Source organism: Hippopotamus amphibius, chromosome 8, assembly GCF_030028045.1.
Source record: "Hippopotamus amphibius kiboko isolate mHipAmp2 chromosome 8, mHipAmp2.hap2, whole genome shotgun sequence".
NCBI lineage: Eukaryota > Metazoa > Chordata > Mammalia > Artiodactyla > Hippopotamidae > Hippopotamus > Hippopotamus amphibius.
The window spans coordinates 108305553-108322447 of record NC_080193.1 but is presented as its reverse complement, the minus strand read 5'-3'; the positions used below and the strand labels follow the sequence as shown (position 1 = coordinate 108322447).

General features: G+C 36.3%; 1 protein-coding gene across 3 annotated transcripts in view; it reads left to right on the top strand.

Moving 5' to 3' along the window:
- Positions 1 to 16895, top strand: part of SLC39A10 (solute carrier family 39 member 10) — a 92732-nt gene that overhangs the window by 65746 nt on the left and 10091 nt on the right. For all 3 annotated transcript variants that reach the window (XM_057744773.1, XM_057744771.1, XM_057744772.1), the window contains 3 exons: positions 2199 to 2319; positions 3962 to 4330; positions 5448 to 5528. In XM_057744773.1, coding sequence (XP_057600756.1) covers positions 2199 to 2319; positions 3962 to 4330; positions 5448 to 5528 — 571 coding nt within the window. The remainder of the gene's footprint in view (positions 1 to 2198; positions 2320 to 3961; positions 4331 to 5447; positions 5529 to 16895) is intronic.

Genomic DNA, 16895 nt, shown 5'->3' with positions numbered 1-16895 from the left:
AAGTATTTAATGTGTATAAAATATTAGGGACTGTATAATTTACAGATAAGTATAAAATGTCCTTTAAGAGATAGTTCAAAATAAATAAGTTTTATGTTTTTTATCATTTAATCTTGATCTCATTTTGAACCTAGACTTACTGGCAAAATTAAACACATATATTTTTATAAAGTAAAATAATGTAGGAGAATAGAGTCCCTAAAACATGGCAGCTTTTTTGTAAATTTGAAATTGTGGGAAGCAAAAAACTGAAAGGAACACTATTTGCAGAGGGGTACTCTAATTGTAATAGTAGGGAATTCTTCAAGTATATCAAAGCAAAGAGTGTAGGCAGGTAAAGTAACCTAAGATGAAAAAGTATATAGCATTTTTTGAAGAAAGGGAATTAGTGATACTTGAACAGACATTTGACCATTTGTGTAGAAGAATCAACTGTTGGAAGGCGGCTTTCAGAACGTAAGTTAAATAATAAATATACCAGATGCTGACTGGTTTTAGCAAGTTGGAGCTTTGAGGGAAATGATTTGGCAAATATTTAGGAAAATGGACAATCAGAACCAAAGAAATTAAACAAAATCCCAGCTGGTGTTTTACTTTCTATATCTGTCTCATTGACTTTGGTACTGTTGTTTGCTCCTCCTTCCTCTTTTTTTTTTTTTCTTCTTTAACTCATGTTAAAATTGCTGTTTCTTTTCTTCTCTTTAGGATGTCTCCATATTATTTTCTTTTGAACATTTTCTATTTCCTCAGTTTCTGTTATCTATTGCTATGAAGCAGAACAACCAAAAATCCCCCAAATAGCTTATAACAATAATTTATTAGTTCTTTTAATTCTGTCAGGAATTTAGGCAGGATTCAGCTGGTTAGTTCTTTTGCTCCACTTGGCATCAGCTAGAGTGATTCACTCAGACTCTGCTGGACTGGGTTGAGTAGAGCAGTGCAGGGCTGGAAAAGTCCAAGAATGCCTCACTCTGTGTCTGCGTCTTGGTATTCCTCCACATGGCCTCTCTTCAGAGTCTAGACTGAGCTTCTTCATAGCATAGTGGCCAGATTCCCTGAGCAAAAGGTACCAGGCTTCTTCCAGACTAGGCCAGAACTGGCACAGCATCACTTCTGTTGTATTGTATTGGTCAAAGCAAGTCAAAAGGCCTGTTAAAATTTGGGGGCGAGGGATAGACTCCACCTCCCTATGGGTGGAGAAGAATGCTTACACAGGGAGGGAAGAAAGTGATGATGGCCATCTTTGGAGATTCTGCTGCACATTCATCTAGCCATAACAGGCCTACTTATGTAGCAGTTACACGACTTAAACATCTGAAACATAGCTCACAGCCTATAAGCAAAACCAACAAGGAAATGCTCTGCCAGTCAGTAAGCTTCTCCCAGAGAACTTGATTTCTACTTTCATACTGTTCTAACATACTTGATTATTTGCTTTTTTAAAAGAGCATTGATTAGAAGTAGAAGTTTGAGTTGGAAGAGTTGTGATATTTAGACTGATGAGAAGAAATCAGACTATTAAGAGATAATGTAGGAAAATCCAAAACTAACCAATGAAATAAAATATTTAGAATTTATTAGTAGAGGACAGAATAAATAGGAAAGAAATGTTGTCTTTATTGCAAAGCTGTTGTCAGTTACTACTAGGTCATTTTCATACATCACCTCATTTAATCCTTATAAGAATCTCACTTTCATTTTATGGATGAGTATTTTTAGGTTTAATAAGTTTAACAAACTTGTCTAAGTATCATAGAAGTAAACTGTAGATTTAGGGTTTTAACTCAAGTTTGTCTATTATGTCACATATGGGGAAAAGGGAGTTTGTGTTAAGCACAGAATGAAATTCAAAGGAATAAGCTTACGGTTTTTGGAACTTCCCATTCCCACGCACTATTAAATGAGAGCGATATTATGTATATTTCACATATTTCATTTGGGTTGTATATAATATTGCAGTACTATGTACCCTATTCTTGGACATTGTAGTCGAGTATTTGAAAAAAAAAAAAACAGGCAAATTTAGTTGGATTTTTTCATCTGGATAGACCCTTTGATTAACTTATAAAAGTTTTTTCTCACCCCTTTTCTAAATAATTTATAAAATTACTGCCATTTATCCCCATAGATGTTAACAAGTGAATAGTGTTGCTAATTTTGGCTGCAGATTTAATGCTAATACCAGATATTTTTTTCAGGGAAAACAGAAATGGTTTATGAAGCAGAACACAGAAGAATCAGCTATTGGAAGGAAGCTTTCAGATCATAAGTTAAATAATACACCAGATGCTGACTGGCTTCAGCTCAAGCCTCTTGCCGGTAGACGAAAGTTCTGACTAAAGAGAAACCTTTAAAATATAAAAATTGAAATATTGCTTCTAAACTGTGCCTGTGTTGTTTGAAATTTCTTGTCTTTATGGCTTCTCTAATATTAGTTTCTTTTATTTCTTTATGTGTGTCTAAACTGATTTTGTTAATGTTTTGGTTATTTTCAGCATTATTTATACTGGAATGTGGGACCAGTTAATTATATTACAGGGCAAGGAACATATTGCACTTTTTACTTTACAGAAAAAAAAATGAGACAAACAAAACGACATTGGATTAGTGTTTTATCTCTTGGTAACGTGAAAATCTCTGTGCCCTCCGTATGTGGTTGCTTTCATATGAGAGAAGGAGAATTGGCCTTTGTACTTATAGGAGAGTGGTCTCTGTACTTAAAATGTCTGCTTATCCATTCATCTATTGTGTTTCATGATAGATGTAATGAGGTAGCTTACGATTTTCAGGGAAGCATAATATTTAAATATAATTTTTCCCCTTTGTGAACTTGTGTTTCCTCTGAGCATACTAATGATTTTCTACAGAAAAGGGACAGCCTAGATGCTAAGTGTAGACTCTGCCCCAAAATACAATTTGGGAAGCATTAGAATCTTTGTCACATAATAAATAGCTTTTGTAAATGAGGTGAGAGGCCAACCTTATTTGAAGAAAAAAAAGTATCAGATATTACCACTTATATGGGTTTTTGAATTTCATTCTAGTAATGATCTAGAAATGATCTTGGTGAAATGGGCCCAGCACTAGGGGATACAAGTAACTTAAATTTTGTCTTTGTTTTCTTAAATGATAAGAGAAGGTTAGACTAGGTAAACTTTAAGGTTCCTTTGTTCTCTGAAAAATTATGGGTTTATTTTGTTATCGTGTGAATGTTAGAGTAACTCTCCACCCTTTTATCTTCATCAGCTGTTGAAGATGTGCTCCTTAAAGTTTCACAGTACCTTCGTGTGTGCCAGTTTTTCTCTTGACTCTGCCTATTTCAGTTCCCTTCCATTTACTTCACCTTGTTTGTCTTTTGGACTCTCAAAACCCCAGTTTGTTTTGTGTGTGTGCATGCGTATTTATTTGTTAGTTTTATTTATTTTTTAAAGCATTTATTTATTTATTTACATTGGGTCTTTTTTAAAAAAATTATTTTATTGGCTGTCTTGGGTCTTTTTTGCTGTGCGTGGGCTTTCTTTTTGTTGCAGTGAGTGGGGGCTACTCTTCGTTGTGGTACGTGGGCCCCTCATTGCCGTGGCTTCTCTTGTTGTGGAGCACGGGCTCTAGGCGCGTGGGCTTCAGTAGTTGCAGCACATGGGCTCAATAGTTGTGGCTCACAGGCTCTAAAGCACAGGTTCAATAGTTGTGGTGCACAGGCTTCGTTGCTCCGCGGCATGTGGGATCTTCCTGGAGCAGGGATCGAATCCGTGTCCCCTGCATTGGCAGGTGGATTCTTAACCACTGCACCACCTAGGATAGCCCCCGTTTTATTTATTTTTTTATATTTTTTTATTTAGGAATTTTAAAGACATTCATTTAGGAAACGTTCATTACACTGCTCTTTTGCCTGGTTTTAAATTAAGCAAATATGATTCATTTACTTGTTGATAAAGCATATCCTTTGCCATTATAAATATAGGAACTGATGACTCAGTTGTTTCTGAAGATCGACTTAATGAAACTGAACTAACAGATTTAGAAGGCCAACAAGAATCCCCTCCTAAAAATTATCTTTGTATAGAAGAGGAGAAAATCATGGACCATTCTCACAGTGATGGATTACATGCCATTCATGAGCACGATCTCCATGCTGCTGCACATAACCACCATGATGAGAGTAAAACTGTGCTGAGGAAGCATAACCACCAGTGGCACCATAAACATTCTCATCATTCACACGGTCCGTGTCATTCTGGGTCAGATCTGAAAGAAACGGGAATAGCTAATATCGCTTGGATGGTCATCATGGGGGATGGCATCCACAACTTCAGTGATGGGTTAGCAATTGGTAAGTACGCTTGAAACTTGGGTTATAATTTGTTATTCTTTAAGACCATTTTCCTTCTTTTACTGTTTTAGTACTAATCTTGGAGCTTAACAAATATATTGTTGTATATTATTCCTGTCATTTGGCTTTTCCAAAGACTATGTTAGTGTGTTTGATAAGTTTGGGGCATAAAGGTATAATTTCAGTGAATTTTTCTTTGAACATATAAACAAATGTCCACAGTATACTTCTTTAATAACTTGATTTCTTATTGAAGGCATAGTCACCGTATTGAAAAAGCTACCTTAACATATCTTCAATACATTTACACATCTCTGAATGAGAACAAATGAATTTCAATCTTCAGTTTAAAAATCCTTTTACATATGAAAAAGTGAAGAAAAATTTTACAATAGTAAAAATCTATTATATCAAATTCAAACATTATATTAGAATCTTGCTAATATAAACTGATGTTACCAGTTTAGGAGAACATTAAATGTGACCAATACATAATTTTCTTTGAGATCCAGACATTACTAAATAATCATTCAGAAGTAGGCTTTGGTTTCTCTCAGGAGAGACCATATTTTTGAAGCCACAGTGACATCTCAGTGTTAAAGAGTAAAGAATTCTACTAGTGGAATCAGATGCATTTATACCTCTGATTTCAGTATTCAGGACCATCAAACAAATAATTTATGCTCTAGACCTAGAAAAGTTTGGATAAGCATACTAGGTATTTAAATACCTATAAATATTAGTGTGTGAGAGCAAGTCCATTTATAGACTTATATGACTTAAAATTGAGGGTTTCACACTACCAGAGATTGAAACACTAAAAACTGTTACTACTCTGAAGCTATTAGTGAATTAGACTGTTACACAAATAGAGAATTTAATTCAATAGGGAATATTTCTTTCATTGAATAGCTCTTTCTCTGGTTGTCACATACCTGCTGTACTTCACTCACTGTAAGTTCACAGACTATATAGTGTGTGAGACTAGTGAGTCACTCATACATTATGAAATTAATTTAGATAGGCAAAAGAGAATGCACCTGTCATTATGAATGAAAATAGAAAAACAGAAGATAAGTAAATGTCATTTGAATTTTTTCCAACCCGCCCCCCCCAGGAGCAGCTTTCAGTGCTGGATTGACGGGAGGAATCAGCACTTCTATAGCCGTTTTCTGTCATGAACTGCCACATGAATTAGGTAACACGACCTTAAAATTTTTACCAGATTTCATCAAATGTAAGACTTAATTAATCTAAATGCATCTAAATTTTAGAGATGTAAAAGCATAAAAAATGGCTGGTGGCAAGTATGCAGTATCATCATTCTCTTATTTATTATATAATTTTTGTTAATGTGCTTCTAAAAATTGTTTTATATGTATTTTTATTTTATGTAAACAATATTATGTTATAGCCCACTCTGTTTCTTATTTACTTACTAAGCATTATGTTTTTAAACTCCAGGCAGGTTACCATGAGTTAATTTAATATGTTGTTTCTGCCCAGTACCACAGGTGTACATTTACCACATTTTTACGCATTTACCACCTAGTATTGGACACACCACGTGTATTTTAATTTCCTGCCACCATAGATAATGGTGCATTGAACATCTGTAGACTTGGTGGTTAGATATCCTTGTGAGAACATGTTTTGGGGTATATACAGAATTGATGGGTCCTAAGAGTGAACGAGCTAGTGTCCTCTCTACCAGCAATTCCTGGTAAACACTTGGCATTAACTTTCTAATTTTTGCCAATTTATAAGGTGTATATGATATTTCTCTTGTTTTAGTGGACAATTGTTCATTGATCTTGCAATGGTTTTTTAGTTTCTTGTGTTTTGGTTTCCTTCTATTAATTGAAAAAAATGGAAGAAAAAAATGTGTACAGACATTCACATAGAAAATATCTGAGAGATGTGAAGGTAACATTAATTTGAAAGAAAAAAACAATCTTTTTGAGTATCTAAGGAATTTCTTCATGTGCCCTAATTTAAGATTTTTCTTAAATTTATCTGACTGTGAAACGTCTGTCATTTGACTGTCTTGATTGGTAGCACACTTATTTGCTCACTTTGAATAGAATTAATTTATATAATTGTCTTAGAAGGTTACTAAGTGCTCACATAAGCAAAAAAATCTCTTAGTGCTTACTTGGTGCTGATACTTAGGGCTTGATTCCTTATAGTTTTGTTTACCTTGGGCATGCAATCATATATCTTGTTCATACCCCATAATCCCTTATCCAGACCCTTCATTGTCTTTTGCTTGGGCACTTTCCATAATGAGTGTTTATAGTTCTGGTTTCATTCTGTTCCATTGTATCTGTATACTGACTGCCAGATATATCTTCTTGCCATGTGACTGTGTTATATGACTAGATGTAACTTGCTTATTTAATCGAAATCTTTCAGTCCCCTTCCCTTACATATAAAGTAAAAGCTGAGATTCATTGATTCTGCTTTCATTGACCTTCACATCTGCTTCTACCTACCTTTCCTATGTCACTCACTGCACTTCCTGTTGTTTGTTTTCCACTTCACCTAAACACAATTCACCAAACATGCACTCTGGATGACTGAACCTGTTTCTTTGCTTATTCTCTCTTCCTAATTGGCTTGTCCTATTAGCTCTACCCTAGTATAGCATGTTAAGAGTCTTTTTTCCTCTAACTTCAGTACCCCATACCTCGGGATTACTCTTTCTACTAAACTTTATCACTTCCTTCTCTAGGTCCTTCTTTTGGTGCTTAGTATATTGCCACTTTAGGTGTCCTATTTCTTACAATGTAGGTTCTTTGTGTGTAGATACTATATCTCACACCCTTCTCTAACTACTTTCCTATCTTAGTAAGAGAATGATATGCCAGATACTTCCTTGCATTTCCATAGCAACACAAATCAAGACTTTCTGTCAGTTTTTATATATGAGAAACATTGCCTAATAGTTTTAACCTTTTTTTTTTTTAACTTGCTTAGTAATGGACTTGGATAGTCACACTCACATCCACAGTATACTAGGAAAACCTTCAACTTCCTTCCTACCCACCCACTACCCCCTAAAAGGAGTATGTCAGGCTACTTCATGATTATGTGTGGTTATACTGAATTGCCCTTAACCCCGCCATGATCCACTTCAGCACAGAATTGATAGCAGAGAGTTTGGAAATGAGGGAAGGTTGACTTCCTGTCACTTACTCCCTTTTTTTTTCCCTGTAGTTTCTTACTAAAGGAGTGACACACAACAACAGCCACATGTAAAACAAATGCAGTACATATCTTGTTGGCTAGGTAAGCACTTCTTGATGCCCAGTGCAGAGTTCTGGTAAAACCTTGAGCCCTGACACCTTAGTGAAATATTGAGACCCCAAATCTCTACCTGTTTTACCCCACAAATCAGAGATTAAGATGTTACTAGTGAGAGAGAATCAAGATGGCGGAGTAGGAGGACGTGTGCTCACTCCTTCTAGCAAGAGCACCGGAATTACAACTAACTGCTGAACAACCATCGACAGAAAGACACTGGAACTCACCAAAAAAAACCACCCCACATCCAGAGACAAAGGAGAAGCCACAATGAGATGGTAGGAGAGGCGCAATCGCGTTAAAATCAAATCCCATAAATGCTGGGTGGGTGACTCACAAGCTGGAGAACAGTCATACCACAGAAGTCCTAAGGGTTCTAAGTCCCACGTCAGGCTTCCTAACCTGGGGGTCCAGCAGCTAGAGGAGGAATCCCCAGAGAATCAGACTGTGAAAGCCAGCGGGATTTGATTGCAGGACCTTAGCAGAACTGGGGAAAACGGAGACTCCACTCTTGGAGCACACACAAAAAAGTGTGCTCACCAGGACCCAAAGGGAAGGAGCAGTGACCCCATAGGAGACTGAACCAGACTTACCTGCTGGTGTTGGAGGGTTGCCTGCACAGGTGGGGGGCAACTGTGGCTCACTGAGGAGACAGGGACACTGGCAAGCAGGGGTTCTGAGAAGTGCTCATTGGCGTGAGCCCTTCCAGAGTCCACCATTAGCTCCACCAAAGAGCCTGTAAGCTCCAGTGCTGGGTTGCCTCAGGCCAAACGACCATCAGGGTGGGAACACAGCCCCACCCATTGGCAGACAAGCAGATTAAAGTGTCACTGAGCTCCACCCACCAAATCCAACCCACCATCAGTCCATCCCATCAGGAAGCACCCACGAGCCTCTTAGACAGCTTCCTCCACAAGAGGGCAGACAGCAGAATCAAGCAGTATCAGCAGTATTTCATCTTGTGGAACTGAAAATCACAGCCACAGAAAGACAGAGAAAATGAAAAGGCAGAAGACTTTGTACCAGATGAAGGGACAAGATAAAACACCAGAAAAACAACTAAATGAGGAGATAGGCACTCTTCCAGCAAAGGAATTCAGAATAATGATGGTGAAGATGATCCAGGACTTTGAAAAAAGATTGGATGCAAAGATCGAAAAGTTGCAAGAAAAGTTTACCAAAGACTTAGAAGAATTAAAGAACAAACAAACAGATATGCAACACAATAACGGAAATGAAAAATATACTAGAAGGAACCAGTAGCCGATTAACTGAGCCAGAAGGACGAATAAGTGACCTGGAAGACAGAATGGTGATAATAACTGATGCGGAAAAGAATAAAGAAAAAAGAATGAAAAGAACTGAAGACAGCGTAAGAGACCTCTGGGACAACGTTAAATGCACCAACATTCGCATTATAGGAGTCTCAGAAGGAGAAGAGAGAGAGAAAGGACCTGAGAAAATACTGGAAGAGATTATAGTTGAAAACTTCCCTAACATGGGAAAGGAAAAACTACCCAAGTGCAGGAAGCGTAGAGAGTCCCAGGCAGGATAAATAAACCCAAGGAGAAACACGCCAAGACATATAGTAGTCAAATTGACAAAAATTAAAGACAGAGAAAAGTTATTAAAAGCCACAAGGGAAAAACGCCAAATAACATACAAGGGAACCCCCATTCAGGGTAACAGCTGATTTCTCAGCAGAAACTCTGCAAGCCAGAAGGGAGTGGCACGATATATTTAAAGTGATGACAGGGAAGAACCTACAACCAAGAATACTCTACCCAGCAAGGATCTCATTCAGATTCGATGGAGAAATCAAAAGCTTTACAGATAAGCAACAGCTAAGAGAATTCAGCACCACCAAGCCAGCCCTACAACAAATGCTAAAGGAACTTCTCTAAGCAGGAAACGTAAGAGAAGAAAAGGACCTACAGAAACAAAAACAAAACAATTAAGAAAATGGTAATAGGAACATACATATTGATAATTACCTTGCATGTAAATGGACTAAATGCACCAACCAGAAGACACAGACTGGCTGAATGGATATAAAAACAAGATCCATGTATATGCTGTCTCCAAGAGACCCACTTCAGACCTGGGGACACATACAGATGGAAAGTGAGGGGATGCAAAAAAATATTTCATGCAAATGGAAATCAAATGAAAGCTGGAGTAGCAATACTCATATCATATAAAATAGACTTTAAAATAAAAAATGTTCAAGAAAGGACACTACATAAAGATTGAGGGATCAATCCAAGAAGAAGAGAACAATTATAAATATATATGAACCCAATATAGGAGCACCTCCATACATAAGGCAAATGCTAACAACTATGAAAGAGGAAACTGACTGTAACACAATAATAGTGGGGGACTTTAACACCCCACTTACACCAATGGACAGATCATCCAGACAGAAAACTAATAAGGAAACACAAGCTTTAAATGACACAATAAATCAGCTTGATTTAATAGATATCTATAGGACATTACATCCAAAAACAGCAGATTACACATTCTTCTCAAGTGCACATGGAACATTCTCCAGGATAGATCACAGTTTGGGTCATAAATCAAGCCTTGGTAAATTCAAGAAAATTGAAATCCTATCAAGCATCTTTTGTGACCACAACGCTATGAGATTAGAAATCAGTTACAGGAAAAAAAACCTGTAAAAATCACAAATACATGGAGGCTAAACAATGCGCTACTGTATAACCAAGAGGTCACTGAAGAAATCAAAGAGGAAATCCAAAAATACCTAAAGACAAATGACAATGAAAACACAATGATCCAAAACCTATGGGATGCAGCAAAGGCAGTTCTAAGAGGGAAGTTTATAGCAATACAATCCTACCTCAAGACACAAGAAAAATCCCAAATAAACTATCTAACCTTACACCTAAAGAAACTAGAGAAAGAAGAGCAAACAAAACCCAGAGTTAGTAGATGGAGAGAAATCATAAAGATCAGAGCAGAAATAAATGAAATAGAGACAAAACAATAGCAAAAATCAATAAAACTAAAAGCTGGTTCTTTGAGAAGATAAATAAAATTGATAAACCTCTAGCAAGACTCATCAAGAAAAAGAGGGAGAGGACTCAAAACAATAAAATTAGAAATGAAACGAGAAGTTACACCAGACACCGCAGAAATAAAAAGCACTATAAGAGACTACTACAAGCTACTATACACCAATAAAATGGACAACCTGGATGAAATGGTCAGATTCTTAGAAATGTATAACCTTCCAAGACTGAATCAGGAAGAAATAGAAACTATGAACAGACCAATCACAAGTAATGGAATTGAAACTGTGATTAAAAATCTCCCAACAAACAAAGTCCAGGACCAGATGGATTCACAGGTGAATTTTATCAAACATTTGGAGAAGAGCTAACACCAGTTCTTCTCAAACTCTTCCAAAACCCTGCAGAGGAAGGAACACTCCCAAACTCATTCTACGAGGCCAACATCACCTGATACCAAAACCAGACAAAGATACTACAAAAAAAGAAAACTACAGACCAATATCACTGATGAATTTAGATGCAAAAATCCTCAACAAAATACTAGCCAACAGAATCCAATAACACATTCAAAGGATCATACACCATGATCAAGTGGGGTTTATCTCTGGAATGCAAGGATTCCTCAATATATGCAAATCAATCAATCAATGTGATACACCATATTAACAAACTGAAGGATAAAAACCACATGATCATCTCAATAGATGCAGAAAAAGCTTTTGACAAAATTCAACACCCATTTCTGATAAAAACTCTCCAGAAGGTGGGCATAGAGGGGACCTACCTCAACATAATAAAGGCCATATATGACAAACCCACAGCAAACATCATTCTCAATGGTGAAAAACTGGAAGCATTCCCTCTAAGATCAGGAACAAGACAAGGATGTCCACTCTCACCACTACACTCAACATAGTTTTGGAAGTCCTTGCCACAGCCATCAGAGAAGAAAAAGAAATAAAAGGAATCCAACTTGGAAAAGAAGAAGTAAAACTGTCACTGTTTGCAGGTGACATGATACTATACACAGAAAATCCTAAAGATGCCACCAGAAAACTACTTGAGCTAAGCAATGAATTTGGTAAAGTTGCAGGATACAAAATCAACACACAAATCTCTTGCATTTCTATACACCAACAATGAAAGATCAGAAGGAGAAATTAAGGAAACAATCCCATTCACCATTGCAACAAAAAAAATAAAATACCTAGGAATAAACCTAACCAAGGAGGTAAAAGACCTGTACTCAGAAAACCATAAGACACTAATGAAAGAAATCAAAGAAGACACAAACAGATGGAGGGACATACCATGTTCTTGGATTGGAAGAATCAACATTGTGAAAATGAGTATATTACCGAAAGCAATTTACATATTCAATGCAATCCCGATCAAATTACCAATGGCATTTTTCACAGAACTAGAACAAGAAATTTTACGATTTGTATGGAAATACAAAAGACCCTGAATAGCCAAAGCAATCCTGAGAAGGAAAGATAGAGTTGGTGGAATCAGGCTTCCCAACTTCAGGCTATACTACAAGGCCACAGTGATCAAGACAGTATGGTACTGGCACAAAAACAGATATATAGATCAATGGAACAGGATAGAAAGCCCAGAGATAAAGTACAGTCAACTAATCTATGACAAAGGAGGCAAGGATATACAGTGGAGAAAAGGCAGCCTCTTCAATAAGTGGTGCTGGGAAAACTGGACAGCTACATGTAAAAGAATGAAATTAGAACACTTCCTAACACCATACACAAAAATAAACTCCAAATGGATTAAAGACCTAAATGTAAGGCCAGACACTATAAAACTCCTAGAGGAAAACAGGAAGAACACTCTTCGACATAAATAACGGAAAGATCTTTTTTATCCACCCCCTAGAATAATGGAAATAAAAACAAAAATAAATAAGTGGGACCTAATGAAACTTCAAAGCTTCTGCACAGCCAAGGGAACTATAAGCAAGACAAGAAGACAACCCTCAGAATGGGAGAAAATATTTGCAAACAAATCAACAGACAAAGGATTAATCTCCAAAATATATAAACAATTCATCCAGCTTAATATCAGAAAAACAAACAACCCAATCAAAAAATGGGCAGAAGACCTAAATAAGCATTTCTCCAAAGAGGACATGCAGATGGCCAAGAGGCACATGAAAAGCTGCTCAACATCACTAAATTATTAGAGAAATGCAAAGGAAAACTACAATGAGGTATCACCTCACACTGGTTAGAATGGGCATCATCAGAAAATCTACAAACAGCAAATGCTGGAGAGGGTGTGGAGAAAAAGGAATGCTCTTGCATGGCTGGTGGGAATGCAAATTGATACAGCCACTATGGAGAACAGTATGGAGGTTCCTTGAAAAACTAAAAATAGAACTACCATATGACCTAGCAATCCCACTGCTGGGCATATACCCAGAGAACACCATAATTCAAAAAGACACATGCACTCCAGTGTTCATTGCAGCACTATTTACAATAGCCAGGACATGGAAGCAACCTAAATGTCCATCAACAGATGAATGGATAAAGAAATGTGGTACATACACACAATGGAATATTACTCAGCTGTAAAAAGCAATGAAACTGGGACATTTTTAGAGACATGGATGGACCTAGAGACTGTCATACAGAGTGAAATGAGTCAGAAAGAGAAAAACAAATATTGTATATTAACACATATGTGGACTATAGAAAAATGGTACAAATCAAACTGTTTGCAAGGCAGAAATAGAGACACATATGTAGAGAACAAACATGGACACCAAGTGGGGAAAGCGGGGAGGGTTGGGGGGGGGGATGAATTGGGAGATTGGGATACCAAATTGTACACTCTAAATATATGCAGTTTATCATAAAAAATAAAAAAATAAAGATATCAAAAAAAAAAAAATGTTACTAGTGCCGTGAGCAGAAGCATCAATTCAGAGTATGCATCTGCTCTGCCACAAGGAGAAGATTGAGACATTATGAGAATGTACACTTTCCCCTGATGCTATGTGCTAAACTGACATAAACTGCCCCATATTCTAGTTGCTTGGGCTCCCAGGGAAGAAAGATCATAACGAAAGGACCCAGCTTCCTCCTCTGGAAGTGACAGAAAAGGCTTTGGCTTTTTTATCCACCAACAAGGTGGAAGTGGCCTAAAGGAAGTTTTAAGAAGTGCTAGTGGAGCCTAATTTTTGCCTTTAAGACACAGTAATGGGGCACTTCGGTACCAGATATGTGCCTCTACTCTGATTAGATTATCCCCTCTTACTCACTTGGGGAAGAACAGAATGTAGAGAGGCATAAAAGCTTCTTAGTCAGAATTCCCAGGCAAGGAGAAAAATCAGTCCTCTGGAGGCTGAGATAAGATGCATGGCAGATGGATAGGGACAAGTCCTCTTCCCATGTAATAGGTTAACATGTTGTCAAAGCAGCATACTACATCACATTCAAGGATAATTTATTTGATACAAAACCTGTTTTGTCCTAACTAAATTTTCAATTGTGAATTGTTAAAACTAATTGAGACTTCTATACTAAAGTTATACCCTAAGGGGAAAAACATATACAGTTGACCCTTGAACAACATGGGTTTGAACTGTTTAGGTCAACTCACATGCAGATTTTTTTCTATAGTAAATACTACAATACTACACGATCTGCAGTTGGTTGAATCTGCACATGTGGAATCAAGGATATGGAGGGCTGACTGTAAGTTGCAGCTTTTTGACTGGGCCCTTGCGTTATTCAAGGGTCACTTATGTTTAAATTATATTGTAGTACCTTGGAGATCCTGATCCTCAGTCCAGTCAGTAATTTCAAGTTTTGATGTTCCTCTTCTGAACAGATTGCTGTTTCTCTGATGGTGTTCCAGATAGGGGTTTTTTTGTGTGTGTTTAGGAATGTGATGTGAAAAACCATGTGTACTTTTAAACCTTAGAACAATATAGTGAGGTTCACTCTGAGAGGTGTGCAGAAATTGAAACCCCCTGAGGAAATAGAAAACCCATTATCTCTCATTTCATGCTTGCTGTGGGGTATGCTAATGGATGAAATTACCTGATTTATTACTACTCTTTCTTCTGTTTTTGGCGAACTTGTGTAGCTGCATTTAAGTTGCAGTATTATTCTGTTGCAGTCTCTCCACCTTTTTCCACCCTTTCAATAAGAAGCTGTATTTGAAACATTTGAAAAATAATTTATAAGAAAACCTATGTGTGTAAGAATGTATAAAGGGAAAGTGAGGTTGAGGATAATCCAGAAGGGTAGATGATCCAAACTCTGTTCTTGACATTGAGGAATGTTTCAACTTCAAGGAAATAACATTTTGATAAATAAATGTAGCTGTGTTATTAAGACTCAGCTTAGGCTATATATAATGCTTTCCATTTTTTCTTTTCCTCCCATGTATTAAAAGTTAAATAGAAATTCAAAATAAGATACTCATGTGCTAACTTATCCAGGGAGAATTGAACATTCACTGTTTAGATTTATACATGTGTATACATGCATTATTTAAGACAAAAAGAACCCTAAAATATATACTACGTATTTAAAAAAATCTCGTTGATTTTAGCAGATATTAACATAATTATAACATTGGATCACATTAATTTAACAGCTTTGGCAGGCACACCTCATTCTTTGTGCTAATGATATCCTTTGTCAGCAGAAAGGAAAGAATATTGAATTATCAAAAAATGCATAGATTTGTTTATTCAGTGTAAATCCCAGCTATGGATATTCCTTTGATTTATTTTTCAAATGTTTATACAGGTTCTTACTGAGAAGGGAAGGGTAGAAAAATATGCAGATCACTGAGAAATTATAACCTGAGATGAGACTAGGACAAAGATTTTTAAATGAAATAATTCATCTTGATACAAGGACATTACATGAAAGTCATTTATATATAAATATTATATATTTATACTGCTATATACTAGCAATGAACAATTAGAAATTGAAATTTTAACAAAGTACTGTTTACAGTAACACCAAAAAATACAAAATACTTTGATTAAATCTAACAAAATATACATAGAATCTGTATGCTGAAAACTACAATTTGCCAACAAAAGAAATCAAAGGAAATGTAAATGAAGATCTATTATAGGTTTATGGACCAGAAGACTCAGTGTTTTAAGATTCTAATTCTCCCTATAGATTCTGTACATTCCCAGTGAAAATCCCAGCAGACTTTTTTGGAAATAAATGAGGTTTTTTTCCAAAAATTTTTACGGAAAGGGAAAGGAATGGCCAGAAGAATTTTGAGAAAGTACACCAAAATTGAATTTAAGACTAACTATAAAGCCACAATAATCAAAACAGTTGATATTGGTTAAAGAATAGGCACATAAATCAGTGGAACAGAGTATAGAATCCTCACACATATAGCAACTTATTTCAGCAAAAGTGCCAAGGGAATTCCATGTAGAAAGAATAAGTTGTTCAACAAATGTTGCTGCAATAATTGGATGTCTACTTGCAAAAAAAATCCTCCCACCATAGACAAAAATTAACTCAAAATGGATCATTGATCTAAATGAAAAAAAAATTTAAATATAAAAGACTTTTAGAAGAAAACACAGGAGTAAATCTTTGTGTTTTTTGGATTAGGCAGATTGTTCTTAGATACAACACCAAAAGCATGCTCCATTAAGGGAAAAGGTAATAATGTGGACTTCATAAAAAGTAAAAACTCTACACAAAAGACACTTAAAAGAATGAAGAGATAAGCCACAGACTGGGAATAAGTATTTGGAAAACATACATGACAAAAAACTTTTAGGATAAAGACTTCTCAACTCAGTAATAAGAAAACCAACAATTCAACAATTTAAAAAAATGGGTAAAAGACTTGAATAGGCATTTCACTAAAGAAGTTATACAGATTACAGATAAACACACGAGAATTCAGGTAGTGGATTTGTCACTGTGGGCTGGAAAGGATGGGGAGCAGTCAGAACTCTCATAAATTGCTGCCAGAAATCCCATTCCTAGATACATACAAGACATGAAAACTTTTGTTACCACAAGAATCTGTTTATGAATGTGTATAGTGGCTTTATTCATAATTGCCAAAGTTGGAAACAATCCTAATGTCCTTAAGCTGCTGAGTGGGTAAATAAGCTATGGTTTATCTATGGAATATTACTTAGCAGTAAAAAGGAGTGATTTTCTGATATAAATTGTAACATGGATAAATCTTAC